Raw genomic sequence first — 25,715 nt, forward strand, 5'->3', positions numbered from 1 at the left:
AGTAAGAGCAGGCCAGGCCGAGATGCTATGGTGAAACATGCACAGACTATTGTCTCCACTGAGATTAACAAACACAATGAACGGCAGAATTAGAATTCTCAGAAATTGTGACGAAGGGGGAAGGAGAAAGGCACGAGTTGTTGACAAGTTGCGGAAAGTTTTCATAGCCCCGGGCAGAATAGGTAGTGGCCACAGCGCAGAGTGCCGGGTGCAGATTTCTAAGAAATGAGGCAGAGTATCTCCATGTACTAGCGGGAGTTGAACGCGGGGTTGGCACTGGAAGAAAAAATATGAGCCTTCCTGGTCACGTGGTTTAGGTGGACCAATGGAAAAATTCACTTGACCAAAGCAAGGCGACAACTTCGTATTGTAAGAAGCACTAGCGAGGCTAACTCCGCGGATTAAATTGATAGAAGGGAGTGAGTTATCAATTCAGAATAAGGTGGAATTTAGGAGCCTTACTATATTATAAAACTTATAAAAAGTTAATAATTGCGGGAGATTGCATGGTGTAATTCTGAGAATTCATGAATGCTATCCGATGATTGGCAGGAGGCAAAGGACGCCACAATAGAGCGCGAAATCCCAGGCCGGGATACGGCAGCTAAATTCGCAAATATATCCATTACCAGCGAACGATAATAGTTGAGAATTGGTATAGAGCATTTGAGAACATAATTACATCATTGGATATCATATTTAAGCCACTGGCAAAGGCGCAAATAGTCATATGAGGATATCGGGACTGCGCGTCCTAAGATAACCTCCCTTGAACTCGGAAGAGAGGGGATACGAGTATAAATATGAGGTCGTGGACAAGGACTGACAACTACTTTTGACAAAGTGTCGGAGCTGATACCACGCCTGGGGTGCGTGACAACTTCTGATAATTTGTTCGAGCCGTAATTACGCCAGGGGTGCGTGTGTGTACTTACTCGTTGAGTAGGGTTCGAAGTATTATATTGTTACATAGTACAGTGATTCATGACGTGATGTAACTCATATTACAGTCTTGAGCAGTATACTAGTATGAAGTGTTTCAAATAGACAGGACTCAGGAAAGCATAACTTACGGAGTGTGAGATTCTACCAACAGATTAGGAAGAGCGTTACGTGAGAACGGTCACAAGTGTTTATGTCACCTAGTAAACAGTCGATTCTAAACTGACACCTGGTCAGCTACACGAACGTGAGACGGGAAATTCAAGTGCGCGCACGGGCCGTTGTAAAGGGAATCCCGATGTATCCCATGTTCCTAGTGTCCGGGAAAGGAATGAAGAATGTATATCTACATTAAGTGGGCTAGATACAAGGCCGAGAGTGTAAAATTTGTGAGTAGAATTTAGGGTGGAAATTATTCCAGAGTGCAACAGTTATTTTATTTGTTTTTATTCAAAATGTGTAAAGTTGAAAAGGGTCAAGGATTAATTCTTCAAGCTGGCATGAATACCAGTGGAATGCAGGGCTAAGACTGGACGGGGCCGGTGCTTCTCGTCCGGCTAAGCAGACTACAAAAAAGAGATGAGTAACCTTTTCAAATATTTGTAGATTGCTATCGTTAGGGGGAGGAAATCATATTATTTTATCATGGTAACTTGATTGTGAAACGAGCCGTTTCCGGCTCGTATAATTTCAAAGATAGATAGACAAAGGGACAAATTAATATGTACATGATTAGATCGAGCACTCATCATAATTTTGATTATTAAATAGAGTATAGTAGGGTTGAGTAGTTCATTCAAGTGCTTGAGTTGTTTGATATGATATGGAGCACGTTTCACGTAAAGATAATGTTAATATTCATTTAGAAGTGCTTCCAAAGTGTTTTTCCAGTATCGGAACTTTTATAGATATTAAGGCATGTGGTTAAGATAATCCAGAGGTAGGGTTGCCAAGTGATTTAAATTATTGTGAGACGGAATGAAGTCCATTGATTTGTTTGTAAATATCGCGAAGTTCGCCAGTGGACAAAATAATAATAATCTGTACAAGTGTCGAAGTAGTTACATTGATATTGGGTAATGTGTAAAGGCGTGTTTAATAATAATCTTTGAGAATAAAGGCACGGGCCTAGTTGGATAGAATGATTGCAAATCAAAGTAATTTAAATGTGGAGATATTATGTGGCATGAATATTTTATTTGGGCAGTGAATCCGATTTTAACACTAATTGTTGATTTAACGTTTTTGGACTCCATAATAATCATAAATAATTTTGGTAGAAACGAGATAGGCATTTTGATAATATTGTCACGCTATGTTTGAGGCCCAGAGTGATTTGAGCCAAAAGTTGAGATTTGGAGTTTGTGGGACAGAAATCCGGCCGGAAATGAAAGTGAATTGTACTGATGTTGATGAAGATATAGATGGATCTTAAGGCCCACATAGAGGTTGTATTTATATACCGGTGTATTGAGTGGCAGAATAGAGTCCACACACCGAGGGTTAATTAGTGAAAATGTTTTGAAGAGTTCCGATGGATAAATGGACTTCAAAATGTAAAAGGAAGGAATAATTTAACACTTGCAGAGATTGGAGGTATTTGCCCAACTGCGAGGTGTTATGGGATTTGAGAATTGTCTCAGGAGCATATGGTCTCCATGAATTAACGATAGTACGAAAATAAGGTTGCGGGTTCGAACACTATTATGTCCCGACCGATGTGAATTCGGATCTTGGTGATTTCTGTTTGGGAGAGAACGTATGTGACTAAATTATAAAGTTGGGGCATAAACATAAAAATTCTCGAAAGAATAATAATAATAATAATAATAATAATAATAATAATAATAATAATAATAATAATAATAATAATATTCCAAGTAAATCATATCTGGATTGATTAGTGCCAAAATAAATCGGAATTGTAAAAGGGGTTATGCGTTAAACATATTAAGAGTGGACTACCGTGTAACAAGCGAAATTCATTTTTTAAAATTAATAATAATAATAATAATAATAATAATAATAATAATAATAATAATAATAATAAATATTTGAAGAAGAAGAAGAAGAATTTTTCATTTTTATTTATGAAAACAATAATGATGGTGGGAATTGAATTGAAAATATTGAAATTTTCAAACCACTTTAATAATGATAATATATGGAAAAAAAGAAGTAACTTTTTAAGAAGAAGAAGAAGAAGAAGAAGAATTTACTTTTTTATATTTTGGACATAATGATGATGTTGGGAGTTGTAATGAAAAATTTGAGATTTTTAACTAATAATAATAATAATAATGAGAACATTTGAAGAAGGAGAAGAAGAATAAAAAAGGAAGCTACTTTTTAAAATTTTTTTTGATGAGAATAATAAGAGCGAGAAGTTGAAGTATTATAGCGAGGATGATTACGGGTTACGATAATCACGATTTCCACTATTAATAATAATGTTAATAATAATAATAATAATAATAATAATATTTTTTAATATTTTTATTTTATTTTATTTTATTATTTCGGATGCTGATGATGAATGATACTAGGGAAGTCAGCTGGCGAATTAACGTAATAATGTCAAGTGTTGTGAATAATAAGTTAAGTTAATAGTTGTAAAATGAAGGCAAATCCCTACATCTGGACCATTAGGTTAGAGACGCTTTGTCGTTTCCTTCAACTAACGATTAGCATATCTTGGTTAGGAACCCGGGGAGAGTTTGTAGTCTCCCGGGTTGGTCTCATCTCAATCAAAGTGGAGGCGATAACATAGTTCATGCGATCGCGCCCACTTAGCCAACAGGTAATTGGTCCACGACCAAATATGGTCATGTTATTAACGAAGGTAAATCTGATACCTTCAGATATCAACGGTTCTACCACCCAAATGGAAGGGTGGTCAAAAGTGATAAATATTATGTAATCATTTTTCAGGAATAATTTGCCAAATTACCGGCAAATCAAGGGTCAACAGATTTTGATTGTGTGTAAAAATTAATTTGTTTACTTAAATAAAATGCTCCTTTAGCATTTGCAAGGAAACAGTTCCAGGTTCTTGTTCTTGTAGAACAGTAAACCCTTGGTGACCGTTTAAATATCCGTCCTCATCCCTAGGACGGAGCCTTCATAATTTCCCTTTGATCTGAATAGATATATAATTTGTGTGTTTTATGATGAGCCTTAAAGTTAAAGATTAGAGTGTCCCGTTCAACCCTGTAGTACTGATTGGATGGCACCCTTACATTTAGTTTGAGATCTTATATCTCAAAATATAATTTTTTTATTGTTTATTAGTTGCGATAGATTCGGACCGTAACACTCCCTGAGATAAATGCTGGTTGGGACTCAGGCTTTGAGCGGGTACAATATATATAACTTCTTAGCCCTGTTTCTTGGTATGGGGTTGGGGATGAGCTGAGATGAATTTATAAGGACTTTTTACGGCCTTCCTGACGCCAACCTCATTTTTTTGCTATTTGTTTTACGTCGCACCGACAGAGAAAGGTCTTACAGCGACGATGGGATAGGAAAGGCTTAGGAATGGGAAGTAAGCGGCCGTGGCCTTAATTAAGGTACAGCCCCAGCATTTGCCTGGTGTGAAAATGGGAAACCACGGAAAACCACCTTCAGGGCTGCCGACAGCGGGATTGGAACCCACTATCTCCCGGATGCGAGCTCACAGCTGCGCGCCCCTAACCGCACGGCCAACTCACCCAAGCCAACCTCAGTTGAGGAGCTAAATAAGGTGAAATTAATTATGGGGAATTAAATTGGGGACGCAGGTGGAATGATTTGGCTGTGGCCTAAAACTGTCCCGGCATTTACGTGGAAGTGAAAATGAGGAACCGTAGAAAATCATTCCCAGGACAGCTGAAAGTATGGTTCGAACCCACCCGTCTCCCAAATGCAGAGCTTGACTCCACAGCCATTGCGTGTTAATATGAGCGGTCGCTCCACTCGGTGAAAAGGAGAATATCTATTGTAACGAAATTCATGTAATGTTGTGGATGAATATCAGAGTATTGATGCTCATAATGCAGGAGATTTATAAACAGATACAAACGATTATTTCTACTCGAGATCATTAATGATACAGGTAAAGCACGTGTGTGACATACCATCAAGTGTCCATGGTGTCAATATTTTAATGCTTTGTTTGTAAGACGCACACCACTCAGCAACATGTGCACAAGATCGCAGTCAACACGCAGATTAATTTCCTGTTTGTTACAAGCAAACTGGAATGAATGTGAAAATCGGATCCTGACAACCCCTTTGTGGTCTGAAACCTCTCCGGTTTACATATAACTTACTCCAATGGCGGCGATCGGGAATTAAAAGCGGTAGCTCGAATATTTATAGACAGAAAAAATGTACCGGGTGTCTGATGATATGGCGGGACGGGGGGAGGGGGGATAGACAAAAAAATTCAAAAAAGAAACAAACAAAAAGCAGCTACAGAATGGTAAGATTTTGATGACATCTGAGAGAATTTTGACAGAGAAATAAAGGGTGACAGTTAAACAACTTAACTGCGGCCATAACAGTTTCTTTTTAGGGTTTGATTCTTCTTCTTTATCTGTTTACCCTCTGTTTTCTCTCGGACTCAGCGAGGGATCCCACCTCTACCGCCTCAAGGGCAGTGTCCTGGAGTTTCAGACTTTGGGTCGGGGATACAACTGGGGAGGATGACCAGTACCTCTCCCAGGCAGTCTCACCTGGTATGCTGAACAGGGGCCTTGCGGGAGGATGGGAGGATTGGAAGGGCTAGACAAGAAAGAGGGAAGGGAGCGGCCGTGGCCTTAAGTTAGGTACCATCCCGGCTTTTGCCTGGAGGAGAAGTGGCAAACCACGGTGAACCACTTCCAGGATGACTGAGGTGGGAATCGAACCCTCCTCTACTCAGTTGACCTCTCGAGGCTAAGTGGACCCCGTTCCAGCCTTCGTGCCACTTTTTAAATTACCTGGCAGAGCCGGGAATCGAACCCGGGTCTCCGGGGGGTGGCAGCTAATCACACTAACCACTGTACCACAGAGGACGACTTGATTCAGTACTATACAATACAACTTTCACCAAAGGAACAATATTACAGTTTCATAGAAGCAAGACGTGATTATACAATTAAACAGTCATCATTTAGTATTTGACTACACACTAACAAAGTGACAGAAACTGCATAGACACACTGAGACCAAGCGAGTTAGTTGTACGGTTAGGATCGTGTAACTGTGAGCTTGCATTCGGGAGATGGAGGTTTCAAGTCCCTCCGTCATCAGCTCTGTAGATGGTTTTCCATGGTTTCCCATTTTCACACCAGGCAAACACTGGGGCTTTACCTTAATTGAGGCCACGGCCGCTACCTTTCCAATCCCACCGCTTTCTCATCCTGCCGCCGCCGAAAACCTGCAATGGTTAGTGCATAAGCCACAATTTTCAACAGTGCCGGGAGGTTCCGGTACCATATGAGTAATTCTAACCCGTCGACCCAATTAGGGCCTCAAGTGCTAGTGCTTAACAGTTTTCTACCTAGTAACTGCCATTACAGTTGGTAGTTTGTGGACTGTTACTATAAAATCGCATAGACCAGGAAATGGCCTACACTACCTTAAAGGGGGTGGTTTACAAGGCCTCCGATATCGAAGACCTACGGTGTCCTAATTACGGTAGCCATTTTCCTAATCATTGCATTTTTGCTCTCGGTGAGCGCGTCATGAAATTTAGTAGCAGTCCTACGGATCCTGTGGTGGATAGGGTCGAGCTGATACTCCTCATGCAGTTCTTCATTTGCAGTGTTTATGGTACAAAATGGGTACAGGTGCAACTTGGCTCTAATCATCGGTAATTTTAGTAATAAATACACTCTTGCCTGTTTGGAGTAGAGATTGTTGTCGCTACAATCAGATTTACAGTGCATGAAGGAAAACAACTTATCCATCGGGTGGCTAAGCGCTTTGAGTCAAGTAGCTGTCAGTTTGCATTCGGGAGACAGTGGGTTCGAACGCTACTGTCGGCAGCCCTGACGATTTTTTTCATATGGTTTCCCATTTTCACACCAGACAAATGCTGGGGCTGTACCTTAATCAGGGCAATGGTCACTTCCTTCCCACTCGTAGCCCTTTCCAGTCCCATCGTCTCCATAAAATCTATTCGTGTCAGTGCAACGTAAAAAAGAAAGAAAGAAAGAAAGAAAGAAAGAAAGAAAGAAAGAAAGGAAGGAAAACAGCATCTATAATGTAACACAGCACCTGCACGCTAGTAACTTGATTAAGAAGACAAAATAATCCACCATCGGCAGCCCTGAGGATCGTTTTACGTGGTTCCATTCTTATACCAGGCAAATGTCGGGACTGTTCTTCTATTAAATCCTTCCCTGTCCCATCCCTTTCCCACTCAAGATAAAGAAGCACTTAAAAAAATCAAATTACAGAAACATGTTCAGGCACTTCATTTAGAAAGTATTTCGTATAATACAGTAGTAGCAAAATTTCTCAAGTTATAGGCCTACAATCATATACACGTAATTTTACTCTACTACTATTGATATATAGGCTATATGTGTACCCCTTATTTCCGTTTTCTGTCGGGGATTCTACTACTTTTTTATTTTGGACTAATACATTACAGATAATTTCGTTTATCGAGTTTAAACCTTAAAATATTGGAAATTCTTTGAAATAATTTACTATATGATGAAATAGATTCAACAAAAACAATGTATATTGGCACAGGAAACAGAAAATTCCATTATCTGCCTTTCTGGAAAACGGTATTAGTTTATCAGGAATACTTGGGAAATAAGAGAGCCTCCGTGGCTCAGACGGCAGCGCGTCAGCCTCTCACCGCTGGATACCGTGGTTCAAATCCCGGTCACTCCATGTGAGATTTGTGCTGGACAAAGCGGAGGCGGGACAGGTTTTTCTCCGGGTACTCCGGTTTTCCCTGTCATCTTTCATTCCAGCAACACTCTCCATTCTCATTTCATAGCATCTATCATTCATTAATAAATCACTTTGGGAGTGGCGACCCCATCGTACTAACAGCCTATATCTGCTTCATTCATTACATCCCTGACCCGGTCAATGACTGGAAAACAGGTTGGAGGTCTTCTTCTTCTACTTGGGAAATAAATGTATCTTAATGTGCAAAATATTAGGTTCACAGGAAAGCAAGAAGATTTACGACAGCATTCACTCTTCATTAATTGACTTAACATGGCATTATTTAAACGTACTTGGAAGGAACATCCTTAAACTCTACTTAGGCCTATTCTAATTCAGGGTGCTTTCCCCTACACAATTGTGACCAAACTGAATAATGACACTTTTGGATAATTTCTGACTCATAAATTCCCTTAAACTGTTAGAAATAAAATTAATAAGAAAATTAAAATAATTACCTGCTGAGTATATCAACATCTTTCGAACAGCCCAGTGCCGCCAGCATGTCAGACCGCTCTAAGTTTCGATTGGACTTCTTGAAGCGTTTCCACAGGAAGTCCCAATCTTCTGATGAACCATGAGCGATAGCAGTACAATACACAATACTCCGTACTTCCACGGGTATACTGGAACATGCAAACAAGATATAAGAGAAAAATTGGTCTAAAACGATGAACAGTCTATTGAAATGTCATTCAAAGGGTAATATATGAGCTGAACAAATTTGTTGAAAGTTCTTCGATATTCTCGTAAAATGGGTAGAAGTCAAATGGTCGTAACATTAAAATATCTCTTTCTTTTTCTTCCTTCCTTCATTTCTCTCTTTCTTTCTTTCTTTCTTTCTTTCTTTCCTTCTTTCTTTTTTTCTTTCTTTCTTTCTTTCTCTTCGCAAATATGAATGAACAAAATATTGATCTCAAGCAAGGAAAAAATACCTATTAAATACGGTACACCACATCACGAGGGTTAGAGATGTAATTTATTTTAATTTTAGCGTATAGCTTTTAGTGCCGGGAGTGTCCAAGGCTTGTCAGCCTTGCAGATGCCTTTCTTGCTGCACCTCATGGTGGTTATGTGTAACACGGTGTGAGCGTGTTATTCTTCTTCTTATTTATTTATTTATTTATTTATTTATTTATTTATTTATATAATGATGATGTATGTACGTGTGTATTTATTTTCTTTAAATTGTGCATGTGCAATCCCGGAATGATAGATGGAGAAAGGGCAATCCTCACATAGACGGAAGTGCCTCAATACCCACATATCTATAAAATACAAACGACTGAAAACAGCTTCAGCTAGACTTGAAAAGTGTATTGGAGTGGGCGACTGAAAATAAACTGTACTTAAATGTAGAAAAATGTGTATCGATGTCGTTCACCACAAGGAAAACTCCCGTCCACTACACTTACAAGCTAGCTGACAGTGATTTAGATCGGTTTGCGAGAAGAAAGACCTCGGGGTTTTATTCGACCACGAGCTTAATTTCAATTCGCATATACTGAAAGTAATAGCTGAGTCATATAAGACCCTAGGATTCATTATCAGGAATACAAAACCCATCAAAAGCACACAAACTTGCGTTCATCTGTTCAGTACCATAGTTAAGACCAAAATTAGAATATGCCAGCATTGTCTGGATCCCTAGGTGTCAATGTCCATCAGATTAAAAAATAGCAAAAAAGGTTTTTTTAAATACCTACAATATACAAAAACTGGCTGCTATCCCCGTATGGTACCCTATAGTGATATCCTTTTCAATTTCGGAGAGGAGAGTTTAGAAATTGGCAGACGGAAGGTTGCAGCAAAATTTATTTTAAAAATTGTTAACTGTGCTATTTATAATCCAAAATTACTGTCTCTCTTACATTTCCATGTATCTCGCTTCAATGCCAGAAGTAACATTTTAAAATGAAGAAAGAAAAAAAGCCAGGACGTGTGCCCATGATAACTCGCCGGTGAACAGGCTCTGTAGTACCTTCAATAGTGCCATTCTGAAAAATAATGACCTTGACTTTATTCTGCCAATGCGCGAGTTTGTAACTGAATTACTTCGCGCAATTGTATGAAGTCCTAAAACTAGGGGAAACTGTAAGGTGAAGTTCTATAATATTATGCTTATACATGTATTGCTTTATTTATTTTGTTATTTTACTTTGTCGTGTGTTGTTCCACCGTATCAATATAAGGTTCTTTAGCTTTTAGAAAATACTGTGATATTTTATATTAACATTATAGGATATTGGATAAAATTGTAGAATATACTTTAGATATAAGTACCACCATGTTAATTGTAGTTTGTATGACGTAGTTGCAATTTAATTGGGACACTAAGTCCTATAGGGTGCAATAAATAAATAAATAAATAAATAAATAAAAATAAATAAATAAATAAATTCAGAGGGGAACTGTCCCAGAGCTTTGAGATCAAAACAGGTGTTAGACAAGGGGATGGCCTATCTCCAATCCTCTTTAACTGTCTACTTGAAAAAGTAATTCGTGAGTGGACGAAAATGCTAAACGATGACTCTGGATTGAGAATAGGCTACAAGAAAGACAAGTTAACAGTCAACTGTTTAGCCTTCGCAGACGACCTTACACTCCTGGCATCCAGTGTGGAGGAAGCTATCCATCAACTATCCTCTCTCGACCACATAGCAGCTAAAGTAGGGCTGAAGATCGCCATCAACAAAACACAGTTTATCACCAACATCAAAGATGCGCCCAAATCAATCCCACTGGGGGACAAAACAGTACAAAGGACTAACTCCTTCAAATACCTAGGAGAATGGATAACCCCAAACATGAATGAAGATCAGGCCATGAACAGCAGATGCATCAAATTGGAAAATGCCTACCACCTATGTAAGAGCATGTACAAATCCAAATCCCTCTCCCTTAACCTCAAAATCAGGCATTACACTACTGTAGTGAGGCCATCAGTACTATACGCCTCAGAATGCCTAAACATGGTAAGAAAAGGGCAACTTAGAAAACTGGAGCTGAAGGAAAGGAAGATCCTGAGAAAAATCATGGGCCCTATTAAAGAAGAATGCAAGTACAGAATCAGGCACAACAACGAACTGTACCAACAATTGGAGAGTATTACAACATCTATGAGGAAGAGGAGATTGAACTTCTACGGTCAAGTCATGAGAATGGACAATCAGAGGCTCACCTCCAGAATCTTCCACACCATCTCTAGAGGGAAAGCGTCTAATGCCAAGTGGGCAAGACTCGTCAGAAAAGACCTTCAAGAATTGGACATTGCTCCCAGTAAAATTTATGACAGGAATAGGTACAGAACGTTGATCAGAACATCAAACTCTCTCCAGTCACTAACAGAAAAAACAGTACGTCCGGGAGGAGGTGTGAAATGGACTCAGGAGCGAAAAGACATTCACAGTGCAAGAATGAAGGAGTACTGGTCAAAGAAGAAAGCTGCTCGAGATAAGAACCACGTGGTCCATAGCAGGCCCAAACGGAACTAAAATAAATAAATAAATAAATAAATAAATAAATAAATAAATAAATAAATAAATAAATAAATAAATAAATAAATAAATAAATAAATAAATAAGTAAATAAATAAATAAATAAATAAATAAATTAATTAAATAAATAAACATACTCTTCTAAATATTTACCGATGAATAGACAATTTTAAATTTACATTCCAAACACTGTACTCGTAGAGTAATTATTATCTTAAATTATAGTATACATATTAAGAGTAACAAGACCCAGTGATTCATACCTCACTTATACTCCTGTGTATACACTTCTTCATAACTTATTTTTCAATTTGCTTTACATCGCACCGACACAGATAGGTCTTATGGCAACGATGGGATAGGAGCGGCCTAGGAGTGGGAAAGAAGCGGCCGTGGCCTTAATTAAGGTACAGCCCCAGCATTCGCTTGGTATGGAAATAGAAAACGGAAAACCATCTTCAGGGCTGCCAACAGTGGGGTTCGAACCCACTATCCCCCGGATGCAAGCTCACAGCTTCGTGGCCCTACCCGCACAACCAACTCTCCCGGTCATTCATAACCACTCTCACATGCGCACGCATAAGCATTCGCCCACATTCAACTATACTTGCACTCATCATTCTTCAAATACTAATCTATACAAGTTATATACATCACATATGGGTTGTTATTTATATAGCCTATACATTTTCTTTTCAGCATGGAGGATGCGAGGAAAAGAAAGAGTTTTACTTCAGGTAATAGAAGGTTCCAAAGCCGAGCAGACCGTGCGGAAAAGCCATTTAAGTATGGGGTTGTTCTGACGAGGGGGGAACAAGATTAACTCCTTGAGCTGCCTTAACAGAGCGGTAATTAAGCTGCAGGCGGTGGAAAGGCGAGAGATGTGTGTTATCTGTCAGGGATTTCTTAAGCAAGGCTACGTCTATTTATTTAGATATGAGTTCACTGGTGGCAATGAAGTGGTTGTGTTTAAAGAGATACGTTCTGCTCGGCGCTGGACACATATAGCTCATTCCATGTTAAGAAAACAGTATTGCTCTTATGGACCCACAAGGAGTGAACACACCTCGCTCTTAGACATACATACTTCTTCGTCATCAAGGGATATTCTAATTTACTTTATAATGTATTATGAAAGAAAGAAAATGGATGATGCTTTTTTGCCCTTGAGTTATTAAAATAATTACTTAACATTCTCTATTTCATAAATACACAGCTGTTACCCACAGCTTCGCTCGCGAGGATTTCGTAAGTTGATAAAATTTAATTGTTCCTCGGTACTGCACTAAGACTTTATCTGAAAATCCCTAAAGTATAAAAACTCGTCGAAAAATTGTATTTCATTTACACCAGAACCTCTTTGTAAACCATGTTTGTGGCATTGCCTTTTGGGGCTAAGATGACCAAGCTACTGGCAGAGCTAAATCTAGAACATGCGACATAGAACTCTACATGTGAGAAACAAATAGGGGTTTCTTTATTTCTAAATATTACAAATACCAGTTTTCACGCCTGTAACATGCGAAGTTTATGAGATATATTGTAGATATACTAATTTAGAAACTGCCCCACTCCTTGGCTGAGAGTTCATCGTTGAGGCCTTCGGTTCACAGACTTCCGGTTTCGATTCCGGGCTGGGTCGGATATTTTAATCGCGTTTGATTAATTCTTCTGGCTCGAGGACAGGTTGTTTGTGTTTGTCCCAACACTCTCCTATTCATATTCACTCAACACACCACATTACCAACCACAACAGGAATACGCAATAGTAATTACATCCCTACACATAGGGTTGGCGCCAGGAAGAGCATCCAGTCGTAAAACAGCGCCAAATCCACATGTGCGACACAGTTAGCACCCGCGACCCCACAGGTGTGGGAAAACCGATAGGAGACAAGAAGATACTCATTTTAAAATATCACCTGTTTTTTAAAAAATCACCCCCTAAGTGGATTTTTCAGAAAAAAGTGCGTAGATTTATTTTTAAACGAGATTCCAAGTACGGCCTACCAATTTTAACGTCTGTAACATCTTCCGTTTCTGAGATATATGTATCCTCATATAAATAATTCAACTCCTTCCTCACTTCTTTTCAACCCTCACCCCTTAAGTGCATTTTCTGAAAAAAATATTGTGTTCTTTCATTTTAAAGGATATTCCAAATATCAAATTTTATGACTGTAACATGTAAGTTTTTGTGATATATTGTACATAATCTCACTGCTATAAGCATACCGGAGCTGATGTTGCCATGGTTACGGCAGTTCATTATTTCTTTTTTTTTCTTTTCTTGCTAGTTGCTTTACGTCGCACCGACACAGATAGGTCTTATGGCGACGATGGGATAGGAAAGGCCTAGGAGTTGGAAGGAAGCTGCCGTGGCCTTAATTAAGGTACAGCCCCAGCATTTGCCTGGTGTGAAAATGGGAAACCACGGAAAACCATCTTCAGGGCTCCCGAATGCAAGCTCACAGCCACGTGCCCCTGACCGCACGGCCAACTCGCCCGGTAGTTCATTTCTTTATCCGTTTGCTAGACCAGGGGTAGTGTGGTGCCAATATCTCAATAACGGTTGGTTTTAGGGCCCGTACGGGTTACCGAATTTTGTTCTTTGCGTCAAGGGTCTTAAAATGAGCTTTGTCTCGTCCTTGTACGACAAATTCGATATTTCGCCTATATTAGCCTAATATTTTTTATCTCCACACGTCGCCCCCCACACTTCCCTCGAATTGTTTTGAAAATAAAAATATAGCCTATAGCACACAGGAATAATGTATCTTTCTATTAGTGATTTTTTTTCTTTCTGAATCGCTCTAGTAGTTCCTGATATTAGCCATTACATACAAACAAACTTTACCTCTTTATATATTAGTATAGATTTGCAGGGAGGAAGCATAATGGTGGAAACAGCCATCGCTTTGTTACCTTCGTTTTTCTTCTGAGTTGCTCTGGTACATGACACGCGTAATCCGTTACGCAGTGAATCGCCGGCAGCTTATCACTGTTGAACAGAAGTCGTCTATTTACGTATATGTATGTTCTAATATTCTCGTACTGTACAACAGTTGTTACTGATGATGTTAATGCTGTGGTGTGTAGCGATACATCACGGCATGACTTGTACTGATACAGAAAATCGCTATGATTTTTATCTGTGCTTTCGTTCGTTATTTAGCGTTTATTACTTAAGCGCATTTTATTTTTGCAATTTTTTTTACTACATTTTCACAAGCGCACTAAGTTGTTACCATTCATTTCGTGGGGCGATATGACGGCACAGTAGTACCCGCCGTTTTCTGGGCAAATTTAGTAAATGGGATTAACTGCATCCCCCACCCCGAGCCTATAAAAATGATCTGTTGTCAATTTTATCCCGGTTTGCCTTGAACTTCAATACTGAGGTTTTGTATGTGCAGTAGTTTACCCATGTTGCTGTATAAATCTAAATCAGCCCCCCTTATCCCCCGGTCTACAACCCCTCTACTCTTGATTTCTTTTTCTTCTCCCTCTTTATCTGTTTACCCTCCAGGGTAGGTTTTTCCCTCGGACTCAGTCAGGGATCCCACCTCTACCACCTCAAGGGTAGTGTCCTGGAGCTTCAGACTCTGAGTCGGGGATACAACTGGGGAGGATGGCCAGTACATCGCCCAGACGGCCTCACCTGCTATGTTGAATAGGGGCCTTGCGGGAGGATGGGAAGTTTGGAAAGGATAGACAAGGAAGAGGGAAGGAAGCGGCCGTGGTCTTAAGTTAGGTACCTTCCCGGAATTTGCCTGGAGGAAAAGTAGGAAACCACGGAAAACCACTTCCAGGAAGGCTGAGGTGGGAATCGAAGCCACCTCTACTCAATTGACCTCCGGAGTCTGAGTGGACCCCGTTCCAGCTCTCGTACCACATTTCAAATTTCGTGACAGAGCCGTGAATCGAACCCGGGCCTTCGGGGGTGGCAGCTAATCACACTAACCAGTACCCCGCGGGGGCGGACGTACTCTAGATTTCAAAAAAATATTTTCATCTTACTTCCTTCTTTTATTTTGAATTTAAGTACTGAGTTTCACCAATACATATGCCACAGTTTTCCCGTGATGCTGTTGAGGGGAGCTGTTCGATATGGCAACCTTATTGTCATACGAGCAATAGTTTTCTTAACATAGAATGGGCTGTAGTTTTCTGATATTATCCATTGTCGTTCGGTGCCAGGAAGGAAGATCATAACGTAGTAGGTAAATGTATGCCGTTCGCAGGGCTTTACTTCTTCCTCTGGAAAGACATCTACGGACAAAATCTATTGCCCTGTATGCCTTACACCTCACTTTCTCCAAGTGCTTGTTCCACTTCAGATTGCTCGTAAACTCAAGCAGTTTGATAGAGTTGGGAGGTGACAGTTGGGTTCCACACGAAGTAGGCTGTTTCTGAAGTGGTTGAAATGGAAATGACGTATGGCTTTTAGTGCCGGGAGTGTCCGAGGACAAGTTCGGCTCGTCAGATGCAGGTTTTTGATTTGATTCCCGTAGGCGACCTGCGCGTCGTGATAAGGATGAAATGATGATGAAGACGACACATACACCTAGCCCCCGTGCCAGCGAAATTAACCAATTAAGGTTTAAATTCCCGACCCTGCCGGGAATCGAACCCGGGACCCCTGTGACCAAAGGCCAGTACGCTAACCATTTAGCCATGGAGTCGGACTCTGAAGTGGTTGTCTAGTGGTTAGTCGTATATATTTACATTACTTAACATTTATACGAGTGTTATTTACATCACACCACAAAGCTATACTATGCAGATCTGATTGGAATTGTACCTTATCAGTTTTTTCATGGCTCTGTAAATGACTCTGTCATCGGCCTACTGCGCCACATTGTTGTCTGTGGGTGTAGGTGAAATTGTACGGACTAGGAATGGAAAGGAAGCGGCCATGACCTTGACAAAGATATCATCCTGGCATTAACTGGAGTTGAAATGGGATACAACGGAAAACTGATTCGAGGATGTCCTACGAGGAATCGAACCCACCAGTCTCCCGAGTACAGTTTTGCCACAAAGTACTGCTTTAATCTGTTCGGTATATATATATATATATATATATATATGAGTTTTGTCTGTACATTACTCCGAATTAAAAATTATGGCATTTCTGTATCTGTCGTGTCCACAGTAACAAGGAAATGCACTTACTACTTTTTCCATCATTTCTGTATGTATTTACGGGCATCACGAGAAAATGGCTGAAGAGAATTTAATGAAAATCAGTATGGAAATTCGAGCAATTATGCACTACAAACTAGGCTTATATAATTTTATTGACGCTTAATGAAATGGTAGTTTAGGGGAAGGCCTACAATTTAATTTTCTAATACTTATGTTATTAATGGTTCTATCGATAAATACTACATAACTAAAGTTATATACAATTAAATTTCCGACTTTTTGTGTCTTCAGCATTTTTATCATACCGACTATTATAACAGAGATATTCATGAATTCCGATTTTCGTTCCTAAGTCCACATGAACGTCGAACCACGAGAAAATGGGTGAACAGAATTTAATTAAAATTGGTATGAAGTCTGGGAATGATGCACTATAATCTAGGATGTAGGCCTAAATAATTTTATTCACGATTCATGAAATGGTAGTTTAGGGGAAGGTGACTAAAAATTATTTTTTAAATACGTATGGGTCCGCCTCTGTGGTGTAGTGGTTAGTGTGATTAGCTGCCACCCCGGAGGCCCGGGTTCGATTCTCGGCTCTGCCACTAAATTTGAAAAGTGGTACGAAGGCTGGAACGGGGTCCACTCAGCCTCGGTAGGTCAACTGATTAGAGGTGGGTTCGATTCCCACCTCAGCCATCCTGGAAGTGGTTTCCGTGGTTTCCCACCTCTCCTCCAGGCAAATGCCGGGATGGTACCTAACTTAAGGCTACGGCCGCTTCCTTCCCTCTTCCTTGTCTATCCCTTCCAATCTTCCCATTCTCCACAAGGCCCCTGCTCAGCACAGCAGGTGAGGCAGCCTGGGCGAGGTACTGGCCATCATTCCCAGTTGTATGCCTCCACCCAGAGCTTGAAGCTCCAGGGCACTGCACTTGAGGCGGTAGAGGTGGGATCCCTCTCTGAGTCCGAGGGAAAAACCGACCCTGGAGTGTAAACAGATAAAGAAGAAGAAATACCTATGTTATTGGTTCTATCGAAAAGTATTACAAACCAAAAGTAATAGAGAATACAAGTTCCCATCATTTATGTCATACAGTTATACCGTACCGACTAAGATAATTGAATAATGAATTTAGATTTTTGTTACTTTGTCCATATCAATGCCAAGCATTGCTAACATGGAAGTATTATTTAATGGTGTTAACTGGCGGTGGTTTTTGTCATGATCGTCTTAAGGTGTAAAACCACGTGGTCATCTGTCCGTACCGACAACGAAAATGTGAAAATGACTATAGAAAATGAGAAAAACCATAAAGGAACGATCGCTTAAAGCAGGGCCTCTCAGGGTGCATGCACTGCGCACGCTGCAAAAGACGACTTCGCTTGTGTGACCAGAGTGCAGACCCCCACTCCTCGATCTGGAGCAATAGTGCTGTATCTCTCTTTCCTCACGCCTGTCTTGCTCGCTCCGCCTGTCTCCCTCTTCCTCACTTGCTCCGTAGCGCTCCAAATCCGAGCCAAGTTGAGCCGAGCTTAGCCAAGTAGCCCAGAGACGAAGCGTTTTTCCGAGCTGAGCCGAGTGGGACCGATGCACTGTGCACAGGAACTCTGCGCCTCAATTTGCACGCTTGAGTTTTTCGGCGTTTGAGAGGCCCTCGCTTAAAGAATAAGTCGAGAGGGAGTCATGAAAGAAAGAGGGATTGCCTTGACATTACCTGCTCTAATATCCCAGAGTAGGAAGAAAATTAAATGTGAAGGCCTGCAATATCGAGAGCTCATAAAGGAACACAACATTACATCCTCGCCTTTGACAATAATCCACAAAATCTATAATTTCGACCATAATGGCCACTGAATGGTCCGTATTGACTTAAATAACTGTTATTAGTTATTTGAAGATCCGCGTTGTCAATACAGTTGAGTCGCACCCACCCCAAAGACTATACATATATGTTTAAATGCGTGCATCGAAAAGAAAAACGAGGCGTAGATCTCCGACCAGGAAGGGCGAACGACGCAGCCCTGAACTGGAAATGTCCCTCTTATCAACGCAATTCAAGTTAATGACTAATACTACTATGAGTAAAAGTCCATATAAATACTAAATAAGGTTTTATTGAAAAATAAGGCAAATCAAATAAATCAATTTAGGGAAAATACCAGCATTGAAACAGGGCAATAAGTTACATACATGTTTGATGTCGACCCAAATTGAAAACGTGTCAACATTACGTGACCTCATCAATTCTTTCAAACACCAGGCATAGTTATTCATATAATGTTTCCATCGAATAATCAGTGACCTCGCAACATAGTGCTGTGATGTTAATATCTTTTGCACGGGCTTAATTTGATCATTCCATCAGCGAGAAAAAATTAAATCCAAGCGTGGGCGTCTGTTATCTTTTCAAATCATTTTTCAACAATTCCTCTCGTTAAAAGATTCCCCAAACCAAGGAGCAGATAAAATAATAATAAATTAAACCAGATAGTGTACGACCAAGGAAGATTTCCATCAAAGGGCAGAGAGAAAGCTCTCTGGAGCAATGAATGCCAATCTCAAAGAATAACATGAGCCTGCGTACGCCCACGAAAGAAACGAAATAACATGGCGCCCTCCAGGTCACAAACGACCAGAACGGACACCAAACGAATAAACGACATCGCACCCAAGAAATAACAAGGCACGGTAAGGAATAAATAAAAAATAATTTAGCTGATCGACATGTCATCCTTACATTCATTCAAACATACAACTTTCTGCCCTCCTAGGCAAACAATACCAGCAGATTGGTACGACTAAATGAATCAAGGCAACTCGTACAGTGCAACTCATCGTTTCACAAATTAGGTCTCACATTAATTATAGATACTTAGCTCAGCCAGGGCAATTGCCAACAGGACGTTCGTGACCCCACGGTCACGCGTAAACCCATCACATACACATTGCGTACGACTAGAATGGATTCCCAGCCGACACTCAGGGCATACCTCCAAACGATGGCAAATATTTCATAATGAAGCTCATCAAAATAAACAGAGACCCAGATATTAATGCACCACAATCACAACTGACACACCAACCATCCTCGCCCCCAGTACAAAGATGCGTATCGGTCGGCCATTATACGAAGAAAAGAAAAAGAAAACAGAGAATGCAGAAGTAATATCATTTCAAACTATTACAGTACCTTCAATGTCAATCATCGAGGCATGATAAAGATGCGGTAGTTTAGGTCAGCTTTAAATCTATTAAACACCCATTTGAAATGTAAAAATGCCGCTCCTGTTTGTGAGAGCTCCATGATTAAATTAGCATGCATAAACACAACAAGATTCTCTCCAAGGAGATGATAATAAAATAGTCTCGCCGAAATAATGATCCTTTGTGCTCGCGACTGAGGGAGCTGCCCTCTATCGATTGAAAGCAGAAGTACATAAGCCACTTTAAGTGAGGCAGATACATATTCATTGAGACATGGGTAAAATCATTTTAGAGAACATGCTACAGTAGCATGTTCCACAGTTCAAATCCTAGTATAACATTGCATTGACCATTGTTGTGATGTGTCTCTTCTGCTGCCACTCATCTCCTATAGATGGGATTACTGCTGCGTCCTAAGTAAAGCGGCATGCCTGAATATTGGCGGAAAGTAACTAGATAGTTAGATAGCTTTGAACATTCTATATGGTTGTCCCGTCGACGACGAATACTGCAGCTAGTATATAACTAGAATTGATGAACATGATAGAAAATGTCCTTACCCGGAGGCCCAGGGTTCGATTCCCGGCCAGGTTGGGAATTTTATACCTGGACCTGAGGGCTGGTTCGAGGTCCACTCAGCCTACGTGATTAGAATTGAGGAACTATCTGAAGGTGAGATAGCGGCCCCGGTCTAGAAATCCAAGAATAACGGCCGAGAGGATTCGTCCTGCTGACTACACGACACCTCGCAATCTGCAGGCCTTCGGGCTGAGCAGCGGTCGCTTGGTAGGCCAAGGCCCTTCAAGGGCTGTAGTGTCATGGGGTTTGGGTTTGGGGATAGAAAATGTCCAATGTGTCATACAAAGACGTGGATGAACACACTGATCTTCCCACAAACTTGATAAAATCCTCCTCTTTGTCAGTAACAGTCAGTTACTATACTTTTTGACCATAATGACCAATGAATGGAGCGTATTGACTTAAATCACTGTCATTAGTTATTTTAAGACCTGCCTTGTCAATACAATTCAAAGCCTAGTATATTTATTTTCTTAATCTGTTTACCTTCGCTCGGACTCAGCGAGGAATCCCTACTCTACCGTCTCAAGGGCAGTGTCCTGGAGCATGTGACTTTGGGTCGGGAATACAACTGCCAAGGTGAACCAGTACCTCACCCCGGAGGCCTCACCTGCTCTGTTGAACAGAGGCCTTGTGAAATAAAAAGAATAAAAATCTCGTATATATTTTATTTTTATTTTTTCTGACGAGGAAACGGATCCGCGTGTTTCCGGATGAGCCGAGCATACTTTTTCTCCTCGAGCAGACGGCCTCTTTCCTGAAGAACAAAAGAAGGTTACATGAACACGATTTCAATTTTATATCCTTCGCGACCACCGAAGTAATCAATAAATTTCAAAATGTATATCAACAAGCGTAATCTTGTCTGGTTGAAACAACAGTCAATCAGATGTCTTGACTAGTGATGCGAGTTACTGGTACACATTAAACATTCATTGCAGCTTTATTACAACCGTGCGCAGTTATTATTATCTTCTGTAACCAATCGTTAATTAGAAAAGTTATGGTCAACTCGACGTTATTCGCAAAAGGTCAGTTTGACATTTATTTATAACCTCCTCAGTCCAGGTGTGTAGTTTTCTGGAAGCCCGTCAATAGAGGGGTAAATGAAAAAAAGTCCGCCTCTGTGGTGTAGGGGTTAGCGTGATTAGCTGCCACCCCGCGAAACCCGGCCTCGATTCCCGGCTCTGCCACGATATTTTAAAAGTGATACGAGGGCTGAAACGGGGTCCACTCAGCTTCGGGAGGTCAACTAGTAGAGGGGGATTCGATTCCATCATCAGCCATCTTAGAAGAGGTTTTCCGTGGTTTCGCACTTTGCCTCCAGGCAAATGCTGGAATGGTACCTAACATAAGGCCACGGCCGCTTCCTTCCCTATTCCTTCTCTATCCCTTCCAATTCTCCCACCCTTACCACAACGCCCCTGTTCAGCATAGCAGGTGAGGCCGCCAGGGTGAGTTACTGGCTGTCCTTCCCAGTTGTATCCCCGACAAAAATTCTCAGGCTCCAGAACACTACCCTTGATGCGGCAGATGTGGGATCCCTCGCTTAGTCCGAGAGAAAAACCGACCCTGGAGGAGCGGATTAAGGAGGAGAAGAAGAAGAAGAAGTAAATAAAAAATCAGTTTCACCATTTCCAATTATTCAATACGTTGCACTTGAGCTATTTAATATGAATTTGTGTTGCTCATTTTAAGCCTATAAGGTCGATTATAATATGTCATATATGATATAAATAGCTGAAATGAATAGAAATGCTTTCCATAGAAATAAAAGTAAAAATATTTAATTTTCTACATTTTTGCGGGAAGAAATTAATATGAGATTATTAAACCTGATTTTTTAAAACTGTTGTTTCTGAACTATCCACTATGAAGTAGGCCTAATAAAAGTTCTATGAAGAAAGAATATTTTCTTCGTCTCTTGAAATTTGATAATTAATTGGATCAGTAATATAAACATTAAAACATAGCTAGTTGGCCGTGCGGTTAGGGGAACGCAGCTGTGAGCTTGCATTCGGGAGATAGTGGGTTCGAACCTCACTCTTGGAAGCCCAGAAGATGGTTTTTCGTAGCTTCCCATTTTCACACCAGAGAAATGCTGGGGTTGTACCTTAATTAAGACCACGGCTATTTCCTTCCCACTCCTAGACATTTCCTATCCTATCGTCGCCATACGATCTATCTGTGTCGGTGCGACGTAAAGCAACTTGTAAATATTAAACTTAAGATATTTGCCTATTATGTGGGGTTGAGGAGAGAAGGTGACACCGTTAGGGCCTTAGTAGAGCCACGGGGATCTATATATACATTGACTTGATGCTTCACTTACGACTTGCCTGAATTTTGTCCCAGAGAAGTGCTTTTATGTACTGGTAAATACTCGAGTTTTGGTGTATTTGAACACTTTCAAATTATAAATCTAACTTAGGCCCGGAAGACAAGTGAGGAGGGTGGATAGACGGGTAAAGAAAGCATGAAGGAAGATTATAATTTACAAATGTTAGGGAATTATGATGAGTCTGACTTTCATGAGTACAGTGAAGATAAGTTGCAATGTATACATCTGCAGACATTAATCACGCCATTGTGAAGTTGTGGTAAAAGAGCCAGGATATGTCTTTCAATGAATGTTCAGTAGCTATGCAAATACAAGTTGTTTTAACCGGTTTCAGGCATTGTCGAAACATCCAGAAAAATCTGGCATGGGACTTGCATAACGCTGGAAGGAACCTGGGAGTGAAAATATTAATACCACCGGCTCGTCCAAAAATCGAACCCGAGGCCCTCTTTACCGAAGACCATGACCACTTCGACTAGGAAACAGGTGGTAGTGTAGTAGAAAGTAAGATCAAGTACAAGGAATGTCGTATATGTAAGGAAATCCTTCAATAAATCTGCTAGTTGTTTTACGTCGCACCGACACAGATAGGTCTTACGGCGACGATGGGACAGAAAAGGGCTAGGAGTGGGAAGGAAGCGGCCGTGGCCTTAATTAAGGTACAGCCCCAGCATTTGCCTGGTGTGAGAATAGGAAACCACGGAAAACCATTTTCAGGGCTGCCGACAGTGGGATTCGAACCTACTATCTCCCGAATTCTGGATACTGGCCACACTTAAGCGACTGCAGCTATCGAGCTCGGTCCTTCAATAAATACTTACCCCATCGAGCGTCATGTCTTGACGGATTTCAGCTAGTTACTATTCTCATTCGTATAGTTGTTATTATTGTTATTATTATTATTATTATTATTATTATTATTATTATTATTATTATTATTATTATTATTATTATTATATATAATTCGCTGGGGCCATCAAGGACCACGTTAAGTCTTATTGCATTTGACACTGAACTTGGCCTTCTTTAGAGCCCAAATTTCCCTCATTCTTTGTGAGTGGGCCTGCTTACGCTCCTCTGCCCAAGGGGCACCGTGTCTTCTCTTCGGTTGCTCGTCTCGGTTTAGCCCGTTCGTCAATATTTTCTTGCGGAAGAGATCTCTGTTAAGGGCGTCTTCAGCGGAGATATGTAGCATTTGCAGGTCTTCTTTGGTATTTCTAAACCAGGGAATTGTGGTTTTGGGGTTTGAATCAAAAAAGTGAAAGATTTCTTTAGTTAACTTTCTTCCGTCCATTCTTTTCAGATGATCGTAAAATTGTGCCCATCTTTTTCTGATTGTGTTGGTAATTTTCTCTATTTTGCTGTAAACTTCCTTGTTGGATCTCTTTTGATGGACTCCATTTCTGTACTTTGATCCCAAGATTCCTCTCACAATTTTGCGTTCTCTTTTCTCCAGTTCTTCAAGGAGTCCCTTGTTGGCATTTAGAGACAGGGTTTCGGCTGCATATAGAACTACTGGCTTCAGAACTGTTTCATAGTGACGTATCTTGGTGTTTTGGGAAAGGCATTTTTTGTTGTAGATTGTACGGGATGTTTGGTAGGCTATTTCCAGTTTGCGTACTCGCTCCTGAAGTGCTTCTTTGTCCAGTCCATTTTATTATTATTATTATTATTATTATTATTATTATTATTATTATTATTATTATTATTATTATTATTATTATTATTATTATTATTATTATTATTATTGGCCTCCGAATCCCAAGATAGATAGATAGAATAGATAAGATGTAAAGGAAAGGGCGTATAAGTCTCTGGTAAGACCGCAGTTAGAGTATGGTTCCAGTGTATGGAACTCTCACCAGGACTACTTGATACGATAACTGGAAAAAAATTCAATGGAAAGCAACACGATTTGTTTTGGGTGATTTCCGACAAAGAAGCAGTCTTACGAAAATCTTGCAAACTTGGGGGACTTGGGAGTAAGGAGACGAGATACTCGACTATGTGGTACATTTCGAGCTGTGAATTGAGAGTTGGCGTGGAATGATAAAAATGGAAGAATAAGCTTGAGTGGTGCTTTTAAAAGTAGGAAAGATCATAATATGAAGATAAAGTTCGAATTCAAGAGGACAAATTGAGGCACACTTTCATTTATAGGACGAAGGTGTAAGGGAATGGAATAAATTACCAAGAGAAATCTATATAAATAATATCGTAACGATCGTGTGTCTTTACATTGACTATTTTCGAGAAATTTCCGTACAGTTATCCGTTTCAGGTGTAATAATGGCCATTGCATATTTTTTACCCTTGGTGTCTGTCTCCTTGTTTGTCTGTTTTTCTGTTTATCTATAACTTGAAAACTACTGGATATATTTCTACCAAACATCATATTTAGAATCCACCTGTCCGTGGGTAGGTTTTGGGGCCAATATTGTTTTTAAATCCCTGAACTGACTGGGGATTTATATGAAACCGAAATATTGATTTTGCACTCCCACAAAATTCAGTATATACAAATTAATGGAAATCTGCCTGCCTTGATAGAAATAAATTTCTAAACCTTTCTTCTCGTGTGCATCATTTCGACACGAGGATTAATAAGGGAGATATCATTAACGGAACCATACTCTAACTGCGGTCTTACCAGAGACTTATACGCCCTCTCCTTTACATCTTATCTATTCTATCTATCTATCTTGGGATTCGGAGGCCAATAATAATAATAATAATAATAATAATAATAATAATAATAATAATAATAATAATAATAATAATAATAATAATAATAATAATAATAAAATGGACTGGACAAAGAAGCACTTCAGGAGCGAGTCCCACTGGACATAACTCAAGAGCGGGTGCGTGTAAAGCGTATTTCTTATAACTTGAAAACTACTGGAGATATTTCAACCAAACTTCATATTTAGCATCCACCTGTCCAAAGGTAGGTTTTAGGTCCATACTTTGTCAACATTTCGGAATGGACTGGGGGTTTATAGGAAGCTGAAACAGTGATTTTACTCTTCCACAACATATACAAGACCAACGAGACTGGAAA

General features: G+C 40.1%; 1 protein-coding gene across 1 annotated transcript in view; it reads right to left on the bottom strand.

The window, feature by feature from the left end:
- The window catches only part of LOC136862082 (aminopeptidase N), a 266,710-nt gene that overhangs the window by 19,924 nt on the left and 221,071 nt on the right, over window positions 1-25,715 (bottom strand). Inside the window, exon 13 of the mRNA XM_067138861.2 lies at window positions 8,337-8,504. Coding sequence (XP_066994962.2) covers window positions 8,337-8,504 — 168 coding nt within the window. The remainder of the gene's footprint in view (window positions 1-8,336; window positions 8,505-25,715) is intronic.

This window comes from Anabrus simplex, chromosome 1 (assembly GCF_040414725.1).
Source record: "Anabrus simplex isolate iqAnaSimp1 chromosome 1, ASM4041472v1, whole genome shotgun sequence".
Classification (NCBI taxonomy): domain Eukaryota; kingdom Metazoa; phylum Arthropoda; class Insecta; order Orthoptera; family Tettigoniidae; genus Anabrus; species Anabrus simplex.